This window comes from Coffea arabica, chromosome 11c, assembly GCF_036785885.1.
Source record: "Coffea arabica cultivar ET-39 chromosome 11c, Coffea Arabica ET-39 HiFi, whole genome shotgun sequence".
In the NCBI taxonomy this organism is placed as follows: domain Eukaryota; kingdom Viridiplantae; phylum Streptophyta; class Magnoliopsida; order Gentianales; family Rubiaceae; genus Coffea; species Coffea arabica.
The window spans coordinates 33813154-33841017 of record NC_092330.1 but is presented as its reverse complement, the minus strand read 5'-3'; the positions used below and the strand labels follow the sequence as shown (position 1 = coordinate 33841017).

The window sequence follows — 27864 nt, the reverse complement described above, 5'->3', positions numbered from 1 at the left end:
TTATCCACCCCTTGTGATAAAATATGACATTTCGTCGATTTTTCTTTAGAGTCACAATCAGTGATGTAGCAAATGCTATGTCCCACAGAAATATTACATAATTCACTAGTTTTTACCAAAAAAAAAGAAAAACATTTTGTTTGGATAGAGTGTTATTTGAAATAATTACTGTAGTACTTTTTGTGATGTGATGTGTGTGAAATAAAAAGATGATTCGAAATATAAAAAAGTGAGTTGAAAAATATATTTATGATGCAAGCGAAATATTATTTGAAATAACATAGTATCTAAATAAACCTAAAACTGGTTGAATAAGTCTTATTTGGCTTAAAAAAAGTCTTATTTGACTAATTCATCGTTTGGGGGTCTTACAAGTTACAACTTGACCAATGATACTCCCATGTTCATGGTTGGAAATGTGCCAACAAAATCCAGAATTAGCTATAGAGGTTTTTCCACATTCATGAAAGCAACGCCACGGATTAACTCATTTATTATCATGGTCCTTATATTGCGTTATTATTTTGAGTGCATTTATAGTTGTTGCTGTTTTTCGTGTTTTTTTTTTATAAGAAATTTCTATTTTGGTCAATTTTTTTTTTATTTGTCAACATGATAAATTCTATATTATAATTACTCCTACTCTACACGATGGGGAGAGCGACCTAAAGAGGTCGAGGAGAACCCGGTGAATCACAATGGTCCAGACGGGTGCCTACGCACTGGATGACTAAATATTTTTAGATAAGTGTGGATATTAGAATGCAGGCTAAAAGATTTGATCCTTTGATCGATACCCAAGTACAGCTTTAAAGCTCTATTTCAGTCAATTTGGGCTGTGGAAATTGAAATGAAGTGCAAAGTCATCAAAATTGGAATGCAGACTATGGGGACCAGGAATTAAAAGAAAGATGGTAGCATAGTAGCGTACCTTACACTTTACTTTGGAAGAAATTGTGACTCCAAGTCCAGAGTATGAAGGATATTACTTTGGAAGAAATTACTTTGGCCTTAAATCCTGCAAGTGTGAAGGATATTTTTTGTCCTACTACTTGTTCAATATATTACTCAGAGTGTTATATTCTAAGGTGCTGATTAAAAGATTAAAGGTGGTATATATGCAGTGGGGGCATAAATGTTTGCTAATCTCCATTCTCCAAGACAGGGAGAAGATTCAACCTGTATATATGCAAAGTGCTTTTGTTTGCTAATCTCTTTTCCTATCTGCCCATTTTAGAACCAGGATTTTGGTTGCACCGGTAATTTCTTTTTTTTTTTGGTACAATTTTTGGTGCATAGAGAAGCAGCTATAGAGGTTTCTACATCATATTTATTCAAAGTCCTTATGTTGCATCAATAATTTCGAGTGAATTTATTGTTGTTTGATAAGAAATTTCTTGTTGAGTCAATCTGGCCTACAAAAAATGACTCCTTGATTTAGTGCTAGACCGTCCAAATTGTAGTGCAAAATACGAGGGAAATACAAATGAACTGGACAAAGATGTTTGCCTTCCTTCCCCTTTACTTTGGAAGAGTGAATTAAGTATTTTTGCGGTTTCCTGTTTTTGATAAGAAATTTCTTGTGGAGTAAATCTGGCCTGCAGAGGATGACTCCTTAATTTAGCACTAATTTAGTGCCAAGAAAAGAGGGAACACAATCATTAATTCGATAAATCATGATGAGACGAAAACTTAGGCAGATTTTTTTTTTTTTGTTTTAAAGATGAGATATATTTAACTGTGAATAACCTTTTTTCTGATAGCTCTATTATTGTTTGGAATTTCTTCCTTTTTGGAAATACTTTAATCCGTTGGTATGTACTTATAACAAAAAAATATTAGTTGTTTAATACACCGTAATATGAAAATTCCAATTTCTGAGTTTATATTTGGGATATTGTTGCTCAAAGACAATTTGGGATTCTCCAAGACCATTGGATTCAGTTTCGATTTGTGTAGAAGGAATGAGATGCTGGTGAAAAAGGGTCTAATTTTTGGTTTTTTTTTCAAGTTTTTGGCTATCCAATTTTTATTGTTGTTTGATTCTGGATGATTGAAGAAAGCTCCTGATCTTTATATATAACATGAATGCCTGGATGTGATCGCCTATTTGAACTGGGGATGAATAATAAAGCATTGTCTATTGTAAGTTGTTTTAATGCTAAAAAAAAAGTGGATACTAGAGTATAGTGTTAATCAATTCGAGTTTCGTGACAGTTAAAAGACAATTGTAAGTTGGCTGAGAGGAGGCTTGAAATAGGAAGAAAGCTAAGAGAACTGCTTGTTTCCATCGTTGTCATTAGACGCTATTTTCTGTCTGGACGCTGCCTTGCCTAGTTGATGTTTCAAAGCATCAGTGAAATGGCTTCTTCGAGACAACTGTTTTTCATAGCTATATGTAATGAAATCTTGGTCAGAATGGATTGATGGATATGTTGTGCAAACATGCATATAAGACTGCACACGAGTCTGAGCTAATCACAAGCAGTTGGACGAGTCAAAACTCGATTTGAATTTGATTAGCATTGAATTCGAGTTGAGTTCGAACTGATTAAGTCGAATTTGAACTCGAATTTAAACTCAAAGATATTTAGTTCGTTAGCTCATGAGTCTGTTCAATTTTATATATTGATATTCATTTTAATAGTAAAATTATATAAAATTTCCTAATATTACTCTTTGTGAAGAAAATTTATTATTTTATTCATTTATTTTAAAATAAAATAATTATTTTTTTTTTTTCAAGCTCAAATTTATGTTCGACTAAACTCAAATTTGAGTCGAGTTCAAACTCGAAGTTTAAATTGAGAGCTCGTCGAGCTCGAGTTTAATAAAATTAAATCGAAACTCTACTCGATTCAATTATATCAAAATTCGATTTAACTCAACTCGTTTGATTCCCTAATTTCAAATCTTCTTACATTAAAAAAAATATTCACTCATTGACTTACCTGCAGAAGGTAAGGCTCCAGTCCAATGTAATATCTTGCCCCAAAATGAATTCTTATTGGCTGTAATTAGAAATCAAGATCAGAGCCCAAGAGAAATACAGCTCCGTTTCAGCAAACCCTCAAGGCCCATTAAGGCCTCGAGATAACGACCAAATTAAGCTTCGTAGCTTCCCAGGAGATAAAGCCCAGTCCATCTTTTACGGGTCACTCTGGACGTTACAACACAGTCTTGATAGTTGAGTCATATTTTTACATTAACAGTTTGGTGCCGTTTAAGGAAACGATTAGTTTATCATCTTCTAAGATATTCATCAAGATTTTAGTCAATAAGACCATCAAAGTGAAACAAGTTGATGGTTGGATCCTAGATTCCAGTAAAACAGTCATGCTAAGGGAGTAGATCTAAGGATCTCTACATTCAAGCTGTAGATGGAGGAAGAAGTAAGAAAATTAAAAGAACCTCCACTAGAAGGAGGGAGAGAGAGAGAGCTAAGAATGAAGTTTGGAACGCAAATTGCAAGGAAACAAATGAATTGAAGAAAGATGATAGCGCATGCATTTTACCTTACACTTTGCTTAATTTGGAAGCTACTCTCACTCAAGTCAAGACTCGCCGGTCCTTCAAAGTTGAAAAACTGCTAATATCAAAAGGATTAATCTTATATACACCATCAGTGTATACACTATCATCGTTAAATACATGACATATGTTCAAAATTTAAATTTAAAATCTAAATTTTATGCATGTATAATATATTCAATCATAATAATATAGATACTATCAGTGTATATAAGACTTACTGATATCAAAATACCAGCTTTGACGATTCTGGGTTCATCATAATCAAGTATCAGATTAAAGTTGGAACTCAACAACTCTGGACTCTCCCTGTAATATCACTACGCTCACCCGTTCCCATGCGCAACAGCCACTGTTTTCTCTCCAGTCCATGAAGGATGGCGAAGATGAGCATTTAGCGTCTTTAAGGAAGCTTTGATGTCTAAAAGAGTAGGTCATGAACAAATGTTACATATGTTGTTGGGCTTGACCAACCATTAAGTCAAATGTCTTTGGACTCAAGATTGGCTTAAGTATTTAATTTTGTTGCTTGAGCTCGAGTCAAGCATTAGACCAGTTTATTAAGTCGGGAAAATAATGATTCATTCCAATATGGAAATCACCCAATTTGTTCGGAGAGCTTTTTGCCAAAATAATCTTCTTCTCACCAAAAAAAAAAAAAAATGGTGGGTGACTTTCCATTGAAGATTATTTCAAGCTTTGAAACCTTTTATTTTGAAGACATGCTATTGTGACTTCGTCGATTACTCATTGTGTATAAATGAATAATTTGACACTATCGACCATGAAGTTATGAATCTCTAAGGATTTTTAAAAGCAATTAAATTTTATGTTGGACGTTTTATACACTTAGAGACTTTAAGCAATGAAGGCACAAAAAAAAACTTTTAAAAAAAAGAAAGTGTGATTAAATAATTGGAAATATTACAAGAATTCCAATGAAAAAAAACGAAGGAAATCAATACATTGAATAGGTAAAAAGCACAAACTAATAGTATGATCATTTCAAACAATTAGGATGTAAACATACTAAATTTAGCAAATTGATCAACGGATTCATGTAGCAAAATTCAATACCATATAAATGTTTAAATATCATAACCGGTTAATGGCCAAGAGAATCATTTTCTCATCTACCTTTCATCATGCACATTGTTGTGAAATTATATGTGAACAATTACTTTCAAAATACTCCAAATGCCATAAGAAATTTGTAATCACTATAACATTAAAAAAAAAAAAGAGAGAATAGCATTTATTTACCTTTGAGGTTGCATGTACAAGTACTTCCAATTTCTTTTGGAAGTTAGTATTAGGTCATAATATTGTCTGTCAGACCATTAAGATGACATTCAACAATTTTTGGAGTGGAGAGGACCGCACAAGTCAATTCACATTTAAAGTTGCAAATCAGCAAGTCAAGTTTAGATTTATGCTCTGTTTGATAATCCAATTCAATACTTAAATTTAATGGATTTAAATCTTAATATATTTAGACCGTTTGATAATTCAAAATTGAACATCTAAATTAATTAAATTGCACTAAATTTTCTAGACAAAACTTGTTCCCAAAATTAAATAATAAGTCAGTTATTTATCACTGAATGTAATATGTACTCAAATGTATTAGATTTAATATTTAACAATTTAATAAGTTAATTGATTCAAATTTCAAATTTCAAACTTCACTTTTATCAAACGCACCCATAATCAAGTCAACCTCGACTTAAATTTTTAACTCCAACTTAAACTGAAAATCAATTGAGCACCTATGGTTCGACTCATGTTCTCTAATTGATCTCGACTGTATACTTTTTTATTGAGTTCAATGAGCTTTCAAGTGAAATAACTTTGGCCCAAACTCGGTTCCAGCCTTTTATCAAGTTGCTCAAAGCTTGAGCTGAGCTAAGCCACTGCCAATATCAGGCTCAGTTTGGAAGAAAAATTTTTATCAAAAAATGGAAAGTGTCCAACTTGTCGAAACAAAATTTCTTAATACATCAACCAGTCTCACTTAAAAGCTCAAACTCAAGGACTTAATGTGTTAGTTTCAAGACTAGAAATAATGATTTTCTTCAGGGCAATTTATGGGAAGCCTATTAGTAAGTCAAATTAAAAAAAAATTATTTCAAGATTCGGGTGGTTCATTTTCGTCAGGCTATATTATGGGTTGAATTTCAGTATAATTCTAGAAAAAAAAATGGTATGGTCATGAGGCAGCAAAGAAAGATTGAGTGTTTAACCGAGGCGGATGTTCTGGCCAGGCGACTTCGGTGCTGAATGAGGTGGTCATTGCTGAGTAAACTTTTTCCTTTGGGTAGCTCCTTAGCAGTATTTGATTGATTATATTCATCTATCAACTTAACCAATGTGATTTTACTTCTTTCTTGGTTTCATTAAGAGTTTTGCTTGCATGATTTCTAGTGGACATGTTCCTAGAATTTTCTGCCATTTCTTTTGGGCACCAACTGAGTTGTGATGCCATTTTGAGCCCCTAAATTAGAATGGGTACACAAAACCAATGATGGAGCCAAGGGCGGCAGAGGGGGGCCATGGCCCCCCCTAAGTTTTGAAAATTTTAATTCATAATATGTAAATATATCTATAAGACAAAGTTGATCCCCCTAATTTTTTACAATTTTAGTTTATATTATGAGAGTTTATATATATATATATATATATATATCTGTGTGTGTATATGAATTAGCCAACTTTGATTTAATTTTTTCTTCAAAAAAAGTTATTTATTTTTTTATTGTGCTAATTATTTAACATTCAAAAAATTAAACATATAATTTGATAATTCATAGTAAATTGGCCCAATTTGATATATTACAATAAAAGACTCAATTCATAATTATCAATGAGCTAAAACAAAAATAATTACTTTATTGGCCCATATACAAATATACAACTTAGCCTAATTGATAAAAAAATTTAAAATTAGTGATCTATACTCTTATTGACCCATATACAAATATACAAATAATTACTTGAAGCTTTTGTGAAGATAAGAAATTGAGTGATCTATCCTGTTGTCGACAGATTGATTATATTTGTTCTCACTCTTCCTATATCAACTGCAACTATAGAACGGACATTTTCAATTATAAATATAATCAAAACAAAGATCCAAAACAAGATAAAAGATAATTTCTTGAATGATTATCTAACAATGTATATAAAAAAAGGAAGTTGTTCAAAAATTTAGTATTGATTCAATTATAAATGAATTTAGTTCTATGAAAGAACGTAAAGCTCAGTTTACTTTTAAAAAAAGAGGTTGAAATTCAAGGTATGCTAACAAAACTTTTATCTTTTATTAATTGAAAATAGTTATATTCATATTGCATAGTTATATTTTTGTTTTTACACAAGTGACATATTGGAGCATTTTCTCATAATGTACAATTTGGGTAGTTTGTGATCTTATAAGATATTTAATCAAAGATTATTTCTTATCCTAATTTTTGTTATGACTATGCTGCATATTTATGAAATAGACATACCTTTATAATTAAAATTAATATTTGATGTATTAAGATGTCATATATTTAAATAGATGAAAATTATTTTGAATATAACATATCCCCCCAAAGGAAAAAATCCTGGCTCCGTTCTATAGTCTATAGAATGAACATTTTCAATTATGAAGATAATCAAAACAAAACTCCAAAACAAGATAAAAGATAATTTCTTGAATGATTGCCTAACAATGTACATAAAAAAAGGAAGTTGTTCAAAAATTTAACATTGATTCAGTTATACATGAATTTAGTTCTATAAAAGAACGTAAATCTCAATTTATTTTTAATAAAAGAGGATGAAATTTCAAGGTATGCTAACATAACTTTTATCTTTTTTTAATTGAAAATAGTTATATTTATATTGCATAGTTATATATTTGTTTTTCCACAAGTGACATATTGGAGCATCTTCTCATAATGTGCAACTTAGGTGGTTTGTGATATTATAAGATATTTAATCAAAGGTTATTTCTTGTCTTAATTTTAGTTATGACTATGTTACATATTTATGAAATAGACATACCTTTATAATTAAAATTAATATTTGATATTTTAAGATATCATATATTTAAATAAATGAAAATTATTTTAAACATAACATATTAAGGTAATTTTGTGCGAAAAAATTTTGGTCCCCCTAAGGAAAAAATCCTGGCTCCGTCACTGCACAAAACCAAAACGCAACCTGAGATGGGTTTTGGGACTGAAAAGAATATGAGGGTATAAATTGTATCCTTTTCAAGGTGTGAGATTGAAAAAGGATGAGATGTGAGAAACTACTTTAAGAATTTTCTTCATTTGAAAAATTAATAGAAGTAAAATGGTGCGGTGATTTTTAAATATCCATTTCTTTCTCATGGACTACCAGACTTAGAAGAGATACGGCAGACAGAGAATAGCCCATCACTTATGATAAAACACATAATCATGTGTTTTTATAGTAGTCATAGTCATGGACTTATATTCTTATACTATATAAGAATAGTTATGATGAAAGGGGGGTTCTTTGAAAATGTGGAATGTTGTAAAGTTTTTTTTTTCAAACTTTTGGTACAACTGAGGGCAACATGTGTTTAGGTATATTTACCAAAATGCCTTCACTTTGGTACATTTAAAACTTTGATTTATGGAGACATTTGGATACTTTTGAAACATGAAATTATTTTGCAAACATTTTTGCATGGAGTACAACTCATATAAGCTTATGTGTTGGTATAATTACTGAAATGGTGTTTTAGATATGTTTAATTGAAGTGTAGTTTTTGTTGTATAATTAACACAAAGACATATTAACACATTGTGCGATTAACACGTTGCTATAACTAGCCATTGAAGGATATTTCTTTGTCTAAAATAATTTATGTTTGCTTTTGGGCGATTTTCAACTGACGTTTGTAAGGGTCTTTTGGGAATGGTAAAATTGTAAAAGTATTGATAAAACAAAATGTACAAATGTGTGCTGCAATTAGAATGTACTATTATTAGTTTTATCATATTTGATGACTATTTCTTTCGATAATGTACTATTATTTGTCTAATAAAAATTCTCTCTAACTATAGGCATCAAACACCCGCACAATGCACAAGCACCCCCAAGTGTATAGAATTATAGTAAAGTTTAATGGTTGAATAAGTCTTACTTGACTAACTAATCTCTCTCGCAATTGCCCATAATTGCACCAACGCTTGTGATGTCAACCCACTATATTATAGGGATAATTTTTCTTTGCATTGTCTATGTATAATATTTTTTTTATACTAACAAATTTAGATCATATCAAATAATATGAATTTAAGTAACACTTTTTGTGATGTGATGGGAACTGTCCCTCTTGTAGGTGGGTTTTTTTCTCTCTCAAAGTGGGGAGCCTTTTTCACCTTTAGTAGGTGTTACTAGGTTTTTTCAAAGTTTCAAATTTCCCGTACTTTTTTTCAAAAAAAAAAAAAAAAAACCAAAAGCAGAAAACAAAACAAATTTCAGATCCTCTGCCTGATTTTCGATGGTGAATTCAATGGAGTAATAATGCGGTATCATGATGATGTTATCTTCCTGGTTTGGAGTCCACTGTGTGAAATCTGGTTGGAGTCCCGATCGTTGGCGGTAGAAGTTATTGAGCTAAGCTTCGATCGTCTTTCGTTCTAAGTTTTGGTTCTTCTTTTTCAGTTGTCGTCGTTTCTCTGTTTTGTGCTTATTGTTTTTCTTTTCAGTCGCAGTGGTTTTTGTGTTTTCTCTGAGTTTTTTTTTTTACAATCTTAGCCCAGGCTCTTTCATCTGTTACAGATCTGTGTGTGGTTCCATTTTCCGTTCATATATTCTAGTTTATTGGTTTCGTTTTGTCTTTTTCATTTGGTTTAGCTTCGATCCTGAATTTTTCTGTCATAGTGTTTCTGGTTTCTGTTTTTTGGACAGGCTACTGGTGTTTGAATTTCTTTGTGTCTGTGGTGACTGGGGAATAGCTTTGGTTTGATCAAAATGACTGAGGAACTAGAAGAAGTGCTGAGGAAATTTGTTCTGACTGAAGCTGAGGTTGACGGTGTTGAATTGGATGGATCGGATGTGGTTCATGGAGTGGCTGAATGTAAGTTGAGTATTATTGGTAAAGTGATAGGGGAGAAATATGCAAATATTTCAGGTATTAAGAGTTTTGCGAATAATATGTGGCCTTTTGCGAGGAAGTTAAAAGTAGTGGAGATTGGGGTAAATCTGTTTCAGTTTATCTTCATTAATAGACAGGACATGGAGCGAGTGATGCGGGGAAGACCGTGGATATATGATAATTTGCCTTTAGTGGTGCTACCATGGGAAGAGGGATTAGAACGTAGGGATGAAGCCTTTAATAAGACTTGGATTTGGATCCAGTTATGGAATTTACCTATCCACTGGATTACGAAGGAAATTGGAAGGAAGATTGGAGGGGTCTTTAGCTCTGTTAAGGAAGTTATAATTCCAAATGGAGGTGGTAAGGAGGGGAAACATTTAAAAATCCTGGTGGAGATGGATTTATCAAGGCCTCTTCTGAGGGGTACTACAGTGAAGTGGGAGGGAAGTGCGAGATGGATTGAATTTAGATATGAGAAATGTCCTGAGTTTTGCTATTGCTGTGGGATAATGGGGCATAGTGAGAGAAATTGCAGTTTGAAGGTTGTTAATAGTGGTAAGGAAGCTCAGTATGGTGCTTGGTTAAAGGCCAGTACTGCAAGAAATCCAAACAAAAGACAGGATGTTCCATGTACTCCGGAAGGGGATGGGGGTGAGGATGTTTCTCTAAACAGGGGGTGGGGAGAAAAGGAAAAGGACCAATTCCTACTTCCTTGGAAGTTGGTAGAGGTTAGTGTAGATACATCTGTTCAGGAGATTGCGAAGGAGGAGGTTCAGGACAGGAAAAAAGGGACTTTTATGGAAGGTGCTAAGAGGGAGACTCCTCTGAATGTTGTTTGTAATAAGGAGGGGAATGATCTGGGGGGAAGCAGCAATGTTAATCTAGAATCAAGCATAGGAATTACAGGTAAGATACAGAATGAGTGTCAGAGGAAGGTTGTGAATGACAAAGGTTTGGATGACTCTATGTGGATTGATGGATCAATTATAGACAACAAGGTGTGTGAGAGTAAGGGGAAGGGGTCAGTTCCTGAAGATAAAAAACTGGATCAAACTACTTGCTTAGGGAGGGGAGCTGGTAAGAACAAGGGAAATAAAGGATGGAAGAGACTAGTTCGTGAGGTGGGCAATCGAGCAATTCTGAGAAACAAAAATGAGGTAATGGAAGTGGATAATGAGGGGGGCAAAAGAAAGTTATGTGGGGCAATGGGTAAAGAGAATGAATGCAACAAAAAATATAAGATAGAAGATACTGGAGTAGGGATGGAATTATCTACTGAGGTGGTGGAGTCCTACCTTAATGGGGCTCCCAAAGGCCAATGAGAGCTCTGGTGTGGAACTGTCGAGGTGTTGGGAGCCCCTTGACAGTTCCCCAGCTTAAGGAGAGTGTCAAACTCCACTCCCCAGAGTTGATTTTCTTGTCTGAAACAAAAAACAGGAAGGATGTTATGAATAAAGTACGACTACAGTTAAGGTATGATAGGTTGTTTGTGGTTGATCCAATTGGGAGGGCTGGTGGACTAGCAGTTTTGTGGAGGAATGAGTTGCAAATCTGTAAGGTATTATATACTGATTTTACTATTGAATTGCTAATAGAAAGGACTGGGGCTAGGGATAGATGGTGGCTGATATGTGTTTATGCTAGTAGTGAGGACCAGATTAGGGAAAAGCAGTGGAAGGTTATAGAGGGTAGGAAAAGCTTATGGGGCCAGAATTGGGTATTGGCGGGGGATATGAATGACATTTTATCTAATGATGAGAAATGGGGGGGCTGTAGAAGGCCAGAAAGGAGTTTTCATACGTTCAGGGATTTTGTAAACAAAAATCAGCTTATTGACATTGGCTTTGAAGGAATTCCATGGACTTGGTCAAACAATTGGGAAGAGGGGAAGGAAATAAAGGAAAGATTGGACAGAGTACTATGTAGTAGACAATGGAGAAGGGAATTTGAGAAGGCCAAATGTTTACATATCCAGAATGAGGCCTCTGATCATGCTATGATGCTTTTAGATACTGATTCATGTGGGAGGAAGTGGAAAAGAAGGTTCTTTTTTGATAGAAACTGGTTAAAACATAAAGAGGTAGGTGAACTCATTAGTAGAGAATGGGGAAGGCAACAAGATGGTTCTAGATGTTTCAAGTTACACCAAAAGATAAAGAGCTGTAGGTTTGCTCTTTTGAACTGAAACAGGCAGAGGAACAATAATGCTAAGAATGAAATAAGGGAGTTGAGGCAGAAACTTGCAGAGGTTCAGAGTGATGGGCATGCAAATAGGATTGGAAAGGTCAGGGAGCTCAAGAAGAGATTGGAAGAGGCTTATAAGAGAGAGGAGGTGTTTTGGGGGCAGAAAGCAAGAATTAAATGGTTGCAGGAGGGGGATAAAAATACGAAATTTTTTCATGCAAGTGTTGCAGAAAGAAGGAGAAGGAACAATATTTCATGCTTAAAAAAGGGTGATGGTACTTGGTGTGATTCAGAGCAAGAAGTTGCAACTGAGATTCAGGGGTTTTTTCAGGAGTTGTTCACTTCCAGTAATCCTCAGCAGATTGAATCAACACTGAGGGATATTCCTCTAGTTATCACAGACCAAATGAATGAAATGCTGGTTAGACCTGTATCAGAATTGGAAGTCAGAAATGCTGTTTTTTCCCCACAACCAAACAAAGCACCAGGGCCTGATGGTATGACTTCTGCTTTCTTTCAACATTATTGGAATGTGATTAAAGCTGACTTGCTCAATGCTATTTCTAGCTTTTTTCACTCTGGCCAGTTATTAAAGGCTATTAATGAAACTATCATCACTCTTATTCCTAAGGTCGATTCCCCAGTTCTGGTGTCTCAGTTTAGACCAATCAGTCTGTGTAATGTTGTCTATAGGATTATATCTAAAATTCTGGTCCTCAGATTAAAACCTGTTCTCAATTGTTGTATCAGCCAAAACCAATCTGCTTTTGTCCCAGGAAGACAAATCATTGATAATGTTGTTATTGCTCATGAATTTATTCATTGCTTAAATAACAGAAGGTTTGGTACAAATACTTTTATGGCTTTGAAGCTTGATATGTCCAAAGCTTATGATAGAGTTGAGTGGCTTTTTGTGCTTAAAATAATGGAAAAGATGGGTTTCTGTAAAAAATGGAGGGACTGGATTTTTAAGTGTATGTCATCTGTAGTATACTCTTTTAACTTGAATGGGGAAAAAAGGGGGATAGTAATACCTACAAGGGGGATTAGGCAGGGAGATCCTCTATCTCCATATATTTTCTTGCTTGTCTCTGAGGGATTATCCAGGTTACTCAGCAGTGCTATGGTCAGGCAGGAAATTTCTGGTCTTAAGATTGCCAAGCATAGCCCAGCACTGTCTCATCTCTTTTTTGCAGATGATACGTTGATTTTCTGTAAAGCTAACAAAGAGGAAGCTGCAAAGGTGATGAAGCTGTTGGAGCTGTATGGGAAGGCTTCTGGACAAATTATAAATGCTGAAAAGTCTTCTGTCTTTTTTAGTAAGAACACAAAGGAAGGGGAAAAGGCAGAAATTTTGGATACTTTGGGAGGCATGAGGGAAGCTAAGCAGAGCAAATATCTGGGCCTACCACTGGTTATAGGAAGACCAAAAAAACAAGTGTTCAGCTACATTAAGGAAAGGGTCATTAGAAGATTGGGGGGATGGAAGGAAAGGTTGTTGAGCAATGCAGGTAAGGAAGTTCTTTTAAAATCTGTGATTTTAGCTTTACCAGCTTATGCCATGAATTGTTGCAAATTGCCAAAAGGTTTATGTGTGGACTTTTGTAAAGAAATGGCAAAATTTTGGTGGGGGGTTAGGGATGATATTAGGAAAATTCATTGGATGGAGTGGGGGAAGTTATCTGAGGTTAAAGGGAGGGGGGTTTGGGTTTTAGAGATTTGTAGCAATTCAATACAGCAATGCTTGCAAAGCAATTATGGAGGATTTTGACAAGGCCAAATCTGTTAGTCAGTAGGATTGTTAGGGGGAAGTATGTTAGAGGATCCTCCTTTTGGGAAGTGAATATCAATGCTGGGGATTCTTGGGTTTGGAAAAGCTTTCTCAGTGCTAGGGAGTTGCTGGAAGAAGGGGTGAGGTTGAGAGTTGGGGATGGCAAGCAGATTGATATTTGGGAGGATAAGTGGCTGTTAGATCAGGAGTATGGGAAAATCAGATCATGTAAACCTCAACCGTGTCATATACAAAGAGTGCATGAGTTGATATCTGATGGGAATTGGAATGTGGATATGATTAGAGAAGTTTTTGAGAAGGAGGATTGTCAAAGAATACTTGATATTCCAATTAGTAAGTGTGGTGGTAAGGACAGGCTAGTATGGAGTTTTTCTAATTCAGGGGAGTACACTGTGAAGACTGGCTATGCAGTGGCTAAAGACTTGCAGTGGAAAAAAAAGGGGGTGTGCCAGCAACAGGGGAGTAGTAGTAGGAATGAATTTAAGTCAGGGGTGTGGAAATTGCTATGGGGTTTGAACGTTAAACATAAGCTGAAACACTTTGTGTGGAAATGCCTGCAGCGAATTTTGCCAGTAAATGAAACAGTTAGGAGAAGGACTGGACAAGGAGATGATAGGTGTTGTTGCTGTGGAGAAAGGACAGAAACTCTTGAGCATATGTTCTTTTTCTGTAAGCATGCGGAACTGATTTGGAAGTTTGCTCCAATTAATTGGGAGGGGTTGAATGAATACAGATATAGTTTTTGGCATTGGTGGGGTAGTCTGATGGAAGCACAGGTTAGAAAGGAGGGAAGGGAACACATTGAGCTGACCATTAATGTGCTTTGGCAGATTTGGAAGTCCAGGAATTTGATTCAATTTAATAGGGAAGGGAGATGTCCAGGCTTGACAAGTAATAAGGCTGTTCAGGAATGGTTAGAATTCCAGAATGTTTCCATAGTAAAGATGGAGGATGACGAAAAGGGTAGGGGAATTGAAAGAGGACCTGTGAAATGGGAGCCACCTCCAGAAAATGTTATATGTTTAAATACTGATGCAGCTATCAAACAAATTGGTGCAAAGGCCAGTTGGGGAGTTGTGGCTAGATGCATGGAAGGGAAGTTAAGAGGAGCTTGGGCTGGGTGTGAAGACAGGAGGGGCATTCCAATTGTTGAGGAGGCAAGAGCTGTTCGGCATGCGCTTGTCTTGGCCAAGCAGAATGGGTGGAGAAACATTATTATTCAAACTGATTGCAAGAGAATTGTGGATCAGATTAGAGACGGAAAGTTGAATGACCATTTAGCAGGTGCTGTCCTTTTTGATATTATGGCACTCAGCAAGGACTTTAGTTCTTGCCTGTTTTCGTTTGTCAAAAGAGAAGGGAATAATGTTTCCCATCAATTGGCAAAGTTTGCCTTAAAATTAGTTTCTGAGATTGCTTGGAAGGAGTCTTTTCCAAGTTGGCTGAGTAGTATAGCCAAAATGGATGTAGGGGCCTTTGCTCCAAACCTTGGTTCTTCTGTTTTCAAGTAATGCAATTGTTATCGTTTGGAAAAAAAAATAATATGAATTTAAAATTAAAATTCAAATCATGCACATGTAATATTCATCCAAAACTGTTAATATAAAAATATCACTACACTGTTTGTATATAAAAAGTTAATCCATATTAAAGTGTATATATATATATATATATATATGCAAAATCAATCAAAGTGATTGAACGTTGCCGGAGTCTGGTTGGGACGTTGACTTGGGTCTAACCACCAATGACTGAAGGATATTTTATTTCTCATTTCAAAATCAGAATTTTGTGCTCATCCACGCCATTCTTCTTTCCCGTTTGTCTTTTCTGTTACACGGAGTATCTACTACATAATAAGAACTAGGGGTGGACGCAGATTTGATTTGAGTTAACCCATTTTATCAAGTTAGAAATAGTTTGAACTGCTCTAATTTTCATATTGATACAATTTTTTTTTGTAAAAAAAATAATTAGTGAAATATTTCCAAATTTTACAAGTTAATTAAACTAATAAATCAAGAAATAAAAAATTATTTCCTTGCTGTGCCACATTTTTATTAATCATCTAGTGATTAAGGTTGAAATCCCAAAATATAAAGGTTTTGAGTTTTAATCCCCCTCTCCTCTCCCTACGCTGCTAGAAAAAGGAAAACAAAAAGTTGAGCGACTGTACAATTTGGCTATTTGTATTGCAAAATCGCAACTTGATCATTCATTTGCTTTTGACCAATTAAAAATTATCCAAAGCCGCTCTAATCTTCATCTTCATGCATTAATTGGGCAAAAAAATTATGGCTATTCAGAAAAGAAATAGTAATTGTGCAAATAAAGAAAATTAAACCGCAAATATGAGAAAAAAAAAACTCTAGTGCAAAATATATTGGACATCAGAATTTCACTTCATATAGTTCCTCTTTCAATACTTGCAAATACATTGGACCTTTTTCCAAATTCCAGAATCCCAATAGAGTAACTAGGACCAATTCATCTCCTTCTCATGTTCCAATTGAACACTTTCCATGTTTGCTTTTTCTCAAAGGAATGAGACCTGTAATACTCGTAGAATCTAGATAGGATCCAATAATCAATATAAAAAGACCATGCTCTTCTATAATAAGGGCTAACACAAAGAATTACCACAAATGAAATCACCATCACCATATATGAAGCAAAAAAGCTCCAAGCAAATGCTGCCACGTCAATTGCACCATCAACTTCGATGTCTTGATCACCAACATTTTCAGGGTGTGGAGCAAAGGGGTTACAACTTCTCTTGAGCAATGGTCCACAGAGACCTGGATTTCCTCTATAATTGCTGTCGTCAAAGGTTGCAAACTCCCCTGTATCAGGTACCCTGCCAGACAAGTTATTGAATGACACATTGAACTTCGACATGAAGTTCAAGGATGTTAACTCTGAAGGTATTTCACCACTGAAATTGTTGTAAGAAAGATCCAAGCTCTCTATTTGGTTCAACATGGAAAGTCTTGAGGGAATAGATCCTTGCAAGTAGTTGTGGGATAAATTTAATGCCCGGATATGTCTGAGATCACCAAATTCAGGAGGAATCGCTCCAATCAATTGGTTACATGACAGATCAAGTCCAGACATGAAATTCAATATATTCCCTGCATAGTGTTCGCTTCTACTTTTTGTTGTGAATATCACTTTTTCTTGCTCGGAAAAAGTTATAAAATACTCACTCGAGTATATCTCGCTGGCCAAAAAAGGAAGGTTTATGGCGTATTCAGTACCTAAAGGCTGGTCATAGGCAAAAAATGCATCTGTGGAGAACTGCCCTCTGCCAAAAGAAATGTTGTTGAAGCATGTAGGCAGTGGCCCAGAAAACTTATTCTGAGAAAGATCCATAATTGTCACATTCTGCAGCTGACATAAGTGCAAAGGAATATGACCAAGCAATTCATTTCCCCCCAATAGAAGAACCCTGAGCTCTTTAAGTTTACCAATATAGCGTGGTATACCGCCAGACAGCTTGTTGTAACCCAAATCGAGTGTCATCAAATTGAAGCTCCCAGACAGCATGTTTGAGATGGGCCCTGAGATCATGTTGTGATGCAGGTGGATGAACTTCAATGACGTAAGCTCGGAGCAGGCTGGTAAAGGTCCGATCAACTGATTTTTGGAGAGGTCTAAAAATTCAAGATTTGAAAGTTTGCATATAGCATCTGGTAAGCTACCTTCTAGCAAGTTGGCTGACATGTCAAGAGCCTTCAAATATGAAAAATTTCCAATCCAACTTGGAATTTTGCCTTGAAAAGAATTGTTTGAAATATCCAGCCAAGATAAACTTGGAGAACGAGATAATCCATGTGAAATGCTCCCAATAAAATGGTTATTATCCAAGTGAAGGGAGTCTAGGCTTGTTAAGTTCGTGGACCCAGAAGGAAAATTGCCATGCAAATTATTATAAGACAATACCAATATTCTAAGAGCTAAACATCCAGTTCCAATTTGACCTGGCACCTCCCCTGAAAACTTGTTGTGGGACAAATCAATTGATATTGCCCTTGTCAAGTTTCCCAATGACTGGGGAATATTGGCTTCAAATGAATTTCCTGACAAATTCAAGTACCACAGAGATGGGAAAGATAAACCGATATTTCGAGGAACCTTACCACTGACGTCATTGTTTGAGATGTCTAATTGACTTAGATTTATTTCCAGAGAATCATCTACAAGAAACGGACCCGTAAAAGAGTTATCCTTTAGAACAAGAACTTCAAAGTTTGTATTATTTTGCAGAAGCCAAGTAGGAATCTGGCCGACTAACTTATTGGAAGAAAGATCAAGAGCTTGCATTTCTTTCTGATAGAGCAGGAAACTTGGGATTTTTCGAGTCTGATTATTCAAGTTGCAGCCAGATAAATAGAGAGCCTTTAGCTGAAATGGTGGGGGCAGAGCAAGATCCTCAGTGTCGACATGTGAATCATTGTTCAAAGGTCCAAGTTCGAACCCCTGAAGCTTTGAATGGTTGCCCAAAGAATTGAAAGAAAAAGAACCTCCAAAAAGGTTGCCAGAGAGAGATAGATACTCAAGGTGTACGAGAGAAGTAATGAGAGCTACAGGGATGTTTCCGCTGAGAATATTGTTGGAGAGATCAAGAACTCGAAGAGACGTCAAGTTTCTGAAGCACATAGGAACAGGCCCGTAAAAATTATTGTCACTCAGGTGAAGTTCATCGAGATTCTTCAAACTGCAAATTCCTGTCCAAAAAACAAGTTCATTGTAAGCTTTTCATACAGTAATAGTTGATGCTAGGTATGACTTGTCAATATATAGCCAATTCAGAAACCATGAAATCATATGTTACACGCAAAAAAATTGAAATGTTGGTTTCCAAATTTCATCCGTTCTAGCTCAACATTTGAAAAGTAAATAGCAACTTCATGCAAGCAACTGAGCCTTTCACAGCCTATCTTATTACCTTGAAGGACGGAGGAATCATCAATACCAATATCCTTCAAAGATAAGGCTTTGAGAGAAGTTAAAGCCTCAATGTCGAAGAGTTTGTTAAAATTTGTATATTCAAGATTGAGTACCTTCAAGTTCTCCAGCTTCAATTCTGCAGTTCAAAACTTTATGTTAGTATTATAGTTTTGGATATATAAAAATTACATAACTATTGTTGCATCTCCATCCCCTATTCTATAAGAATTTGTATATTTCAAACAAGGTAAATTATGCCACAGGTCAACGAAATTTTCAAAGTCTTATTTAATCCACTATACTATTTTTTCACGTCAATGATGCATTGAACAGCTAAAAAGGATCAAATTGGGCTATTCTATCCATTTGCTCGATTAAAATAGACGAAATTCATTGCATGTGAGCTGCACACTCTGCAGGGGCAGCTTTGTCATTTGGTAGTAAAAAGTTGTATGGTAGACAAAGAGGACGTTTGATAAAACTAAAAACTAAAACCTGAAAACTAAAACTTAATTGAAACCTAAATTACTAAATTTCATAAAGTGAAATATGTTTGATAACCAGCTAAATTCGAGCGCTAAATTAAAATATTTTATTTTGTTTTTAATTATATAGTTGAATAGTAATATTACGTTTTACTTTTGTATTATATTAACTTTTTAAATATCAATTTTTTATACTAATAATCTGCATGCTAATAGGAAAAGTAAATGTTTTTTGTATGTGCATATGAGAAACAATTTGCAAAATTTAGTGTGAAAATGTCTATCTTCAAGAGAAGTAAAATATATATTTTGTGTGTTTGATGGAGAGATTATGTTTAAAAGTGTTTGTTATACAAGAAAATACGTGTAGGAGAGGGAGAGAGAATACGTGTGCATTTGACAGAGAGAGAGAGTGTGTGTAGATGTGTGTGAAAGTGTGTGAGGGTATGAGAGCGTGTATGAGAGAAAGAGAGAGTATATGTGTGTGATGGGAGAGAAAGAATGAGGGAGAGTATCCTATATATATATAAAAAGGAGTTGTTGTGTGGCTTTTGGATAATTTTCATCTAACCAGTTTGAGGGGTATGTCAGGCAATTCAGTACCAGTGTACCAGTTATTAAGGTTAGGGTACTAGCATTCTAAGCGTATTGGTATGTACATTCCCCAGCCTACCCTTAGTGCCTTGATGCTTCCACTACCTGTGCTTAGTTGTCTCAACCGCCTACTATAGTTGACACTTGAATGTCGACGGATGACGCGCTCAAGACAGTGAGGGAAGAATGACAGCAGAGCTGAACTCTGTTCTTTGGGCTTTACTCTTCCTACAGCTATGGTGGTTACGCCGGTCGAAATACCTACTACACTACCACTCAGCCGTCTGCAGCCTAAATAATTTTATTGAAAACGGACCCCCCTCCGGGAAGCCTGACTAACCTCGGAGTGAACCAAACTTCCAAGTGCCCGATGGTGTTTCTATCATCATTTACAGAGCTGGAGCTGGAGCTGGAACCTAGCCCGAGCGTAGCAACCACGATTATGCTCATTTTATGTATTACAGTACCATTGATTCCGGACACTCGCCCACTTCTGGCAGCCGGGCTGGCTAGGTATTTAGCATGATTTTGAGGGGTACAGTTCATGCTTGTTCGATTTTGCAATCGGTTATCCTCAGACATGAAGAAAGGCCAATTCAGTGCTGCACTAAGCGTGTTCTATTATGGTCTTGAAACCATTGACCCCATTGGAATTTCTGAGAATAATGATTGGAAATTGAAATACCTTCAAGGTTCATGTCATGGAGAATTTTTTAAAGCCCCCATTTCAGAGCCAGACCATTTCATAGCCCAAAAGTTCCTTTTCTCAGTCATTGATGGCTCACCTGAAGGAAGGCAAAGGGTGATGTTTACACCGCGGAGGTATTTGGTGTTTGTTTAAAAGAATAATTACTTCTGGTTCCACTAATTCAAGCATTATTACAGTTTTTGCTGTGGAAGTTTCTTTCCCTGCGAACAGCCATAGAAGAGAAATATTCATGTTGCTTTAATACAAGATTTGAAAACAGTGTTGAAGTTAGTATATTAGAGATTTCGTTACATTGAGCTGAAAGTTTTTGTGGCGATGAATTGTGTCATTTTGTTGCATCAGTATATGATGCAAAAAAACCTGCCAGTTCTTTCAAATTATTGATGCTACATTACCATATAGCTGTTCTTATCGAATTTTAAATTGAAGGGGCTGTTGATCGAATTTTAAATTGATGGGGCTGTTAAGTAGGATAGACTGTGCATAGCTTGCTTCTTTTTTTAAAAAAAAAAAATTAATGTCGTACATTGCATGAACTATTAAATAGGATTAAATGTGCATAGTTTTTATCTTTTTTCGTTTCCATCCCATTATCTTTTTAAGATTTTCCTTGCCCACAACGCTTATATGAAGCCAAGCTGTACAACATTTTTCAGGGTGGAAGTATCCCATTGGAACTTCTGAGAATTATAATTGGCAATAATAAACAAGCATGAACAATGCCATTTAGTTTGCACCAAACTAGATCTAACTGTAGTCTGAGATGAAACTACCCACTTATGTAGAACGGCTATGGTGGTGTTTAGCATTTTTGGTCTTCAAATCATATACGGCCTATTTGCACTTCATGTTATGTTCCTGAAAACATTGACCCCATTGGAACTTCTGAGAATTATGATTGGAAATTAAAAGCATCTTTCAAGGTCATTAATAACCTTTTTAAAATTGTTCAGGGCCATGGTCATTAATAACTTCAATGTTCCTGGAAAATTTATAACAAGAAAATGTCCTCCAGACCATCTGAAAGCCCAAAAGTTCCTTTTCTGAGTCGTTGCCACATTGATAGCCCACCTGAAGGCAAGCAAAGGGTGATGCTTATATTGCCCATGTGTAGCTTTTTCCAGCTATTATTTCAGCTTTATTCTTCAAAGAAACCGTTGCCATTCATTTCTCATTGCTACAAACCATCATTGAGAAGAACAATAACTCAAACCTTTATTGTGCAAGTGTAACTGCTGTCTTTTTGGCTTCTGAATTTTCATGTGATGAATTAGGACATTACAGTGAGCAATTATTGCTTCTTTACTACAATACTAATGTGTGGGAGATGCGGGACTTATTGGAATGCATGCCTGAACAAAAACTTAAAGCCTTTTGCTCTTCCAAAGCATTTGTTGATCAGTTTTTTCCCAAACCTGCAATAATACAACCTGTTAACACATATAACAGTTGCATGCCTTGTTTAAACTCTATATTACCAAGGTGGTCCCCAAAGAGGTAAGGTCCCTTCCACAGTGTTTTTTAGGTAGATCCTCTCTGTGCCTATATCGGATTTCTGAATGAAACCACCACAACCTTTTATAGTTTACAAGCTCTAATCATGTTTGTAACTGGTTTCTTGCATTTCCATGTTTTGCAGTAACTTAGGTACAATTGTGAGGCAAAGGATTTGGCCAGCTCCCGCTTTCTGATCAAGGTACTTTCCAAACCACTTATTCTAATTAATGAATGTATATCGGTGTGCACATGTTGCTATACTAGAATTGCCATTGTTTTTGAATAACACAATCCATGTCTTTAATATCCTCATCTTCACTCATGTCTAATGCCCTTAAATTTGCCCTCCCTTCTCTTTGGTGTGTTAATGGCTATGTCAAAATGCATATGCTACGTATAATTTAGGCTTAGCCAGTAGCCTTATATTATCATTCACACCATATCTCTAGGCTTATATACCACCCAAATTGAAGTAGTTATAGTAAGAACTTGAATATTTAGTCCATTTTATAATAGCCTCAAGCATGGATCAATCAAAAACTACTGATAAACTTAAGTGTAAGAGAGAAGCTCGAAATCAAAAAGCAAGAGAAAGGTATGCTGCCTTATCAGTGGAAGAGAAAGAAAAAGTTCGACAGAAGCAACGAGATGCTTATAATAAACGCAAAGCACAGAAACATGGCAAACCTATCCCTTCCACTGAACCTACATCAATGCAGAATGGTGAGTTGTTGTTATTACATAGGAATACAGTTGGTGCAAAGTTACGTTAGTGTGCAGACAAACACCAAGAAACTCTCATACTGGATTTTAACTACTGTTACATTCTGAAAAAGTTATTAACCATGGAGTACTGCAATCTGTAGCGATTGGTACAGACATACCACATAGTGAACAAGTCAAAATACGTGAAGGAAAAGATGCCATACAAGCATCGAAGGAGCATGCCACTGCATTTTCCACCTATGAAAAAGGTTGAGATATCTGTCAAAACTTAAATGCAAGTAATAGATAATATGGATTCATGTCTAGAGTGTATATAATAGGAAAATGTTACTTTTACATATAGGCTCCACATCTAAACTGTGCTGCCAAAGAACTTCAACTGATGCAGCAACAACAAAAAAACCAGGTTTACTTATGAGTTCATTTGCCTTTTAATATAGCAGTGACATAAATAGGCATATTGCAATAACAGCAGTTAATCTCTTTTATAGATAGAGACCCAATATGCAATAGATGCTATGAATTTCTGCAAGCTGCTATTGAAGATGCATCAGGTGACATTCAAGGACTAGAAACGTTGAGCTACTCAATAAACTAGAAACTTTACAATAAGCTCCTAACTTAGAATACCATCATTGTGTTGTTGGTGTACAGGGTATACAACCTTAGGTTCTGATAATCAAAATATGCGTTGTCCTGTGAGCAAAAGTTGCAAAGAGAACACAGGTTATTAGCTATGGCAATTGTAGTTTCAGCTTGTACTATCATTTATTTGCCATTGAATCTAAATATGTGCACTTTATAGCTAAAGGTCAGCTGAAAGAAAGTAACACCAAGGACAGAAGGAGCCGTGTCACTCAGAAACCTATGAAACCTAGAACGGAAGGCCTACAAACCTTAAGATGTATACCTGATGAAGCCGATACTCTTAGATCTCAACCAGATTGTCAGTACTACGGTGCAAAGAAATTTTACTCTGAGACAACAAACTTCTGTTGTTCTGATGGCCAAGTAGTGCTGCATGAAAATAAATTACCAGATGTACTGATTGAATTGTTTACTGGTAAAACTGAAGAAGCACTATGCTTCAGAACATATGTTAGAACATATAATAGTCTTTTTGCATTTACTTCATTTGGAGTACACTATGATAAGTCTCTGTGTAAAAGAACAAATGGTATATACACATTCAAGATACATGGGCAGACTTATCATTACATAAATCAACTAATACCACATGGAGGATCAGGGATGTACTTGCAATTGTATTTCCATGACACAGAGCATGAATTACAGAATCGAATGGCCTTTTCAGCAAAGCTTACAGAGAGTATAGTTCTGAAAATTATGGAGGTCATGAAATCAAACCCTTATGCTTGTTTTTTTCGAAGCCTTCGAAATGTACCAGACCTGGATTCTTACCAAATTTTGCTGAAGTCTCATTGTGATATGGACCAAAGAGTTCATAATAAACCAACCGTATCTCAAATAGCTGCCTTATGGGTAGAAGGTGACCATGATCAGCACTCTTACGCAAGACATATTCAAGTCCATACAAAGGATGGAAATAGCCATCGAGTGCAGTACTATTATGGGTGTTATGACCCATTACAATACCCTTTATTGTTCCCATTTGGCGAACCTGGATGGCATGCAGGAATAAGGAGGTCTGAAACAAGCAATCCTAAGAAGAGAAAAAGGGGTTTCAAACACAAAGAGCAAACTATCAAGCTGACAAGTTTTAAATCAGCGGAAGAGATGATCGAGAATGAGGAACAACGTGAGTACCAATCTATTAAGCTACTTCTGAATGCATTTATGCTGCCGTTTTATATCTGCTTTCACTGATTATACTAATTATATTAACAGCAATTTTGTTTTTGTCACCAGTTCTAGCTCAGAACAAGAACCATAAAGAACATGTTTCTATGAGAGAATATTACTCATACAAGTTACAGATCAGAGCAAATAACACCCCTGGAATTCTGAATACTGGAAGAGAGTTGCAGCAGTATGTAGTCGACATGTATGCAAAGATAGAAACTCAAAGGCTCGATTTTTTTAGGATGAAGCAAAAGTTAGTTCGGACAGAACAACTGCAAGGTATAATGGACTCCATTACATCTGGACAATCTCAAGGTGCTAGAGTTGGGAAACGAGTGATTTTACCAGCTTCATTTATAGGAGGCCCCCGCGACATGAAGAGACGATACGTTGATGCAATGGCATTAGTTCAGCACTTTGGGAAACCTGACTTGTTCATCACCATGACTTGCAATCCATCATGGCCTGAGATGAAACAAAACATGCTTGAAACTGATGAATATCAAAACAGGGTGGATTTATCAGCAAGGATCTTCCATGCAAAATTAGAACTATTAAAAGAAGAGATGTTCAAAAAAGAGATATTTGGCCAGGTAGCTGCATATACGTATGTTGTAGAATTCCAAAAGCGTGGCCTACCGCATGCCCATTTCTTGATAATCTTGAAGCCTGCATCAAAATTTTACTCAACAGATTCATATGATCAGATTGTTTCTGCTGAATTGCCAGATCCGAATGAAAACTACCATTTGTTCAAGATGGTTCGAAAACACATGATTCACGGACCATGTGGAGATAAGAAACCTGACAACGTTTGCATGCAAGGGAGAACAATTAAAAGATGCAAGAACAAGTATCCAAAGGACTGGGCAGAGAAGACGACGCATGGGGAGAATTCATATCCAACATATAGAAGGAGAAATAATGGCAGAAAAGTTTTGGTTCGGGGACATGAACTCGATAACAGATGGGTAGTCCCGTATAACCCATATCTTCTGGCTAAATTTAACTGCCATATCAATGTTGAGATATGCTCAACAATTAAGGTGGTTAAATATATATATAAGTACATATATAAAGGGCATGACAAAATCCATTTTATGGTGAACCCAGAGAATAGTACAGCTGCCATTGATGAAATTAAGGCATATCAATCTGCTCATTGGGTCTCCCCAATAGAAGCTATATGGCGAATTTTCCGCTTTGCATTATTTGAAATGCAACCTTCAGTCATTCATCTACAGCTACATCTGGAAAATTACCAATCATTGACATTCGAGGATGATGCTGATCTTCGAGATTTGATGAATAATTCACATGCTAAAAGAAGCATGCTTACTGAATTCTTCAAGATGAATGCGATCGACAAAACAGCTCAGAATTTGAAGTGCACTTATCAGCAATTCCCCGAATATTTTGTGTGGTATCCTGGTAGTCGAACATGGGGAATCAGAAAACAAAGACAAGTCATTGGCAGAATTGTAAGTGCAAATCCAAGTGAAGGTGAAAGATACTTCCTAAGAGTACTATTATTGAACGTGAAAGGTCCAACATCATTCGATGACCTTAAAACTGTTAATGGTGTACATGTTGACACTTTTAGAGAAGCTGCAATACTCAGAGGCTATCTTGAATCAAATAATGCTCAAGAACAATGCTTAGAGGAAGCTGCACTTTATCATATGCCTTACAGCCTCAGACGACTGTTCTCAACTCTATTAGTGTATTTCCCACCTTCTGACAGCAAAAGCTTGTGGCTGAAATTTAAAGACTCCATGGGCGAAGATTACAAAAGAACAACCACACTCTCAACAAGCCAAATAGAGTTGCTTGTTCTGCATGAAATCAGCAAGTTTCTCAATTCAATGGGCAAAAACATAAATATGTATCAGTTGGTGCCCAAATTCTTGAGGTTCGATGACGTGGACAAAGAGAGCAGAGATATCTTAAGTGAGAAGAACATTGTCATATCAGATTCAGATCTTGCTGCAATATCCAGATTGAATACAGAACAGAAATCAGCATTTAACAAGATCATTGAAGCAGTCTTCATTAAGCAGAGTGGTTGTTTTTTCCTTGATGGACCTGGAGGTACGGGAAAAACATTCTTATATAGAGCACTGCTAGCTGAAGTGCGATCAAAAGGATATACAGCATTGGCGACAGCGTCTTGTGGAGTTGCCGCTTCAATACTACCTGGAGGCAGAACAGCCCATTCGCGCTTCAAAATACCGATTGATCTAAATCCAGCTAATATGTGCAAGGTAAGTAAACAAAGCTCACTAGCTCAGCTCCTGCGTCAAGCAAAGTTGATTATCTGGGATGAAGCTCCTATGACTCATAAAATTGCAATAGAAGGGGTTGACAAACTATTGCGTGATTTGATGGACTGTGATAAATTGTTTGGCAATAAAGTTATAGTTTTTGGGGGAGATTTCAGACAAGTTCTACCCGTTGTGCACAAAGGTTCAAATGCAGATTCCTTTGAAGCAAGTTTGATAAGATCTTACATCTGGCCCAACCTTGAAAAACTTCAGCTCAAACAGAATATGCGGGCTCTCTCTGATCCTGATTTCACAGAATACCTTCTACGAATCGGCAACGGAACAGAAATGACAATAAATACTGACAATGTTCGAATTCCAGATCCATTATTGATTCATTATACCACTGAAGAAGAGTCATTAAATCGATTGATAACAACTGTGTTCCCAAATTTCAGCCAGTTTGCTGAGAAGGATGCTACTGTTATCAACAGAGCTATTTTGACAACAAAGAATGAGTTCGTGGATGAAATCAATGAAACACTGATGCAACAATTCCCTGGCAATGCATTAGAATATATTAGTAGAGATAAGTGCTTGGACTTCTCTCAGCAAGGAGCAATGGAAGATTTCATCAACAGTTTAACACCAAATGGTCTGCCTCCTCACCGTTTAGCATTGAAACCAAATTGCCCTATCATCTTGCTTAGAAACATCGACCCTCCGGAAGGTTTATGCAATGGGACTCGACTAATTTGCAAGTCTTTGTCATCCAACATAATTCATGCTGTTATAAGCTCGGGTGAACATCAAGGAAAAGAGGTGTTTCTACACAGAATATGTTTCAGAATCGAAAATGATCCCAACAGCCCTGTTTCATTTGAAAGACTACAATTTCCTATTCGGTTGTCCTTTGCTATGACTATCAACAAAGCTCAAGGACAAACGCTTGACTTTGTCGGCATTTACTTACGAGAGCCAGTCTTTTCTCATGGCCAGCTCTACGTAGCATTGTCACGAGCTAAAAGTAGCAGCTCCATCAAAATTTTGATTCGGCCCCCTCTATTTGCAACTGACTTAGACTATCTGACAGCAAATATTGTCTACTCAGAAGTCTTACATCTTGCTTACACTTAACTGCATGCATCAGTTATATCTCATTTCTCACCTATATGTTACCT

General features: G+C 36.0%; 3 protein-coding genes across 3 annotated transcripts; 2 read left to right on the top strand and 1 right to left on the bottom strand.

Moving 5' to 3' along the window:
• Positions 1-10976: 10976 nt before the first annotated feature.
• On the top strand, positions 10977-15145 carry LOC113716074 (uncharacterized). The gene is made up of 3 exons (XM_027240375.1): positions 10977-11701; positions 11849-13353; positions 13581-15145. The coding sequence occupies exons 1-3, from the start codon at positions 10977-10979 to the stop codon at positions 15143-15145; spliced, it is 3795 nt and encodes a 1264-aa protein (XP_027096176.1).
• Positions 15146-16121: 976 nt separating this feature from the next.
• LOC113716073 (uncharacterized) lies at positions 16122-20113 on the bottom strand. Its single transcript, XM_027240374.1, has 4 exons — positions 20004-20113; positions 19769-19947; positions 18583-18720; positions 16122-18361 (listed from the first exon to the last, which is right to left on the bottom strand). Exons 1-4 carry the CDS (start codon positions 20111-20113, stop codon positions 16122-16124), a joined length of 2667 nt encoding a protein of 888 aa, XP_027096175.1.
• A 2280-nt stretch (positions 20114-22393) lies between these two features.
• LOC113716072 (uncharacterized) lies at positions 22394-27820 on the top strand. The gene is made up of 6 exons (XM_027240373.2): positions 22394-22592; positions 22706-22843; positions 23087-23149; positions 23250-23321; positions 23401-24375; positions 24465-27820. The coding sequence occupies exons 1-6, from the start codon at positions 22394-22396 to the stop codon at positions 27818-27820; spliced, it is 4803 nt and encodes a 1600-aa protein (XP_027096174.2).
• Positions 27821-27864: the final 44 nt, after the last annotated feature.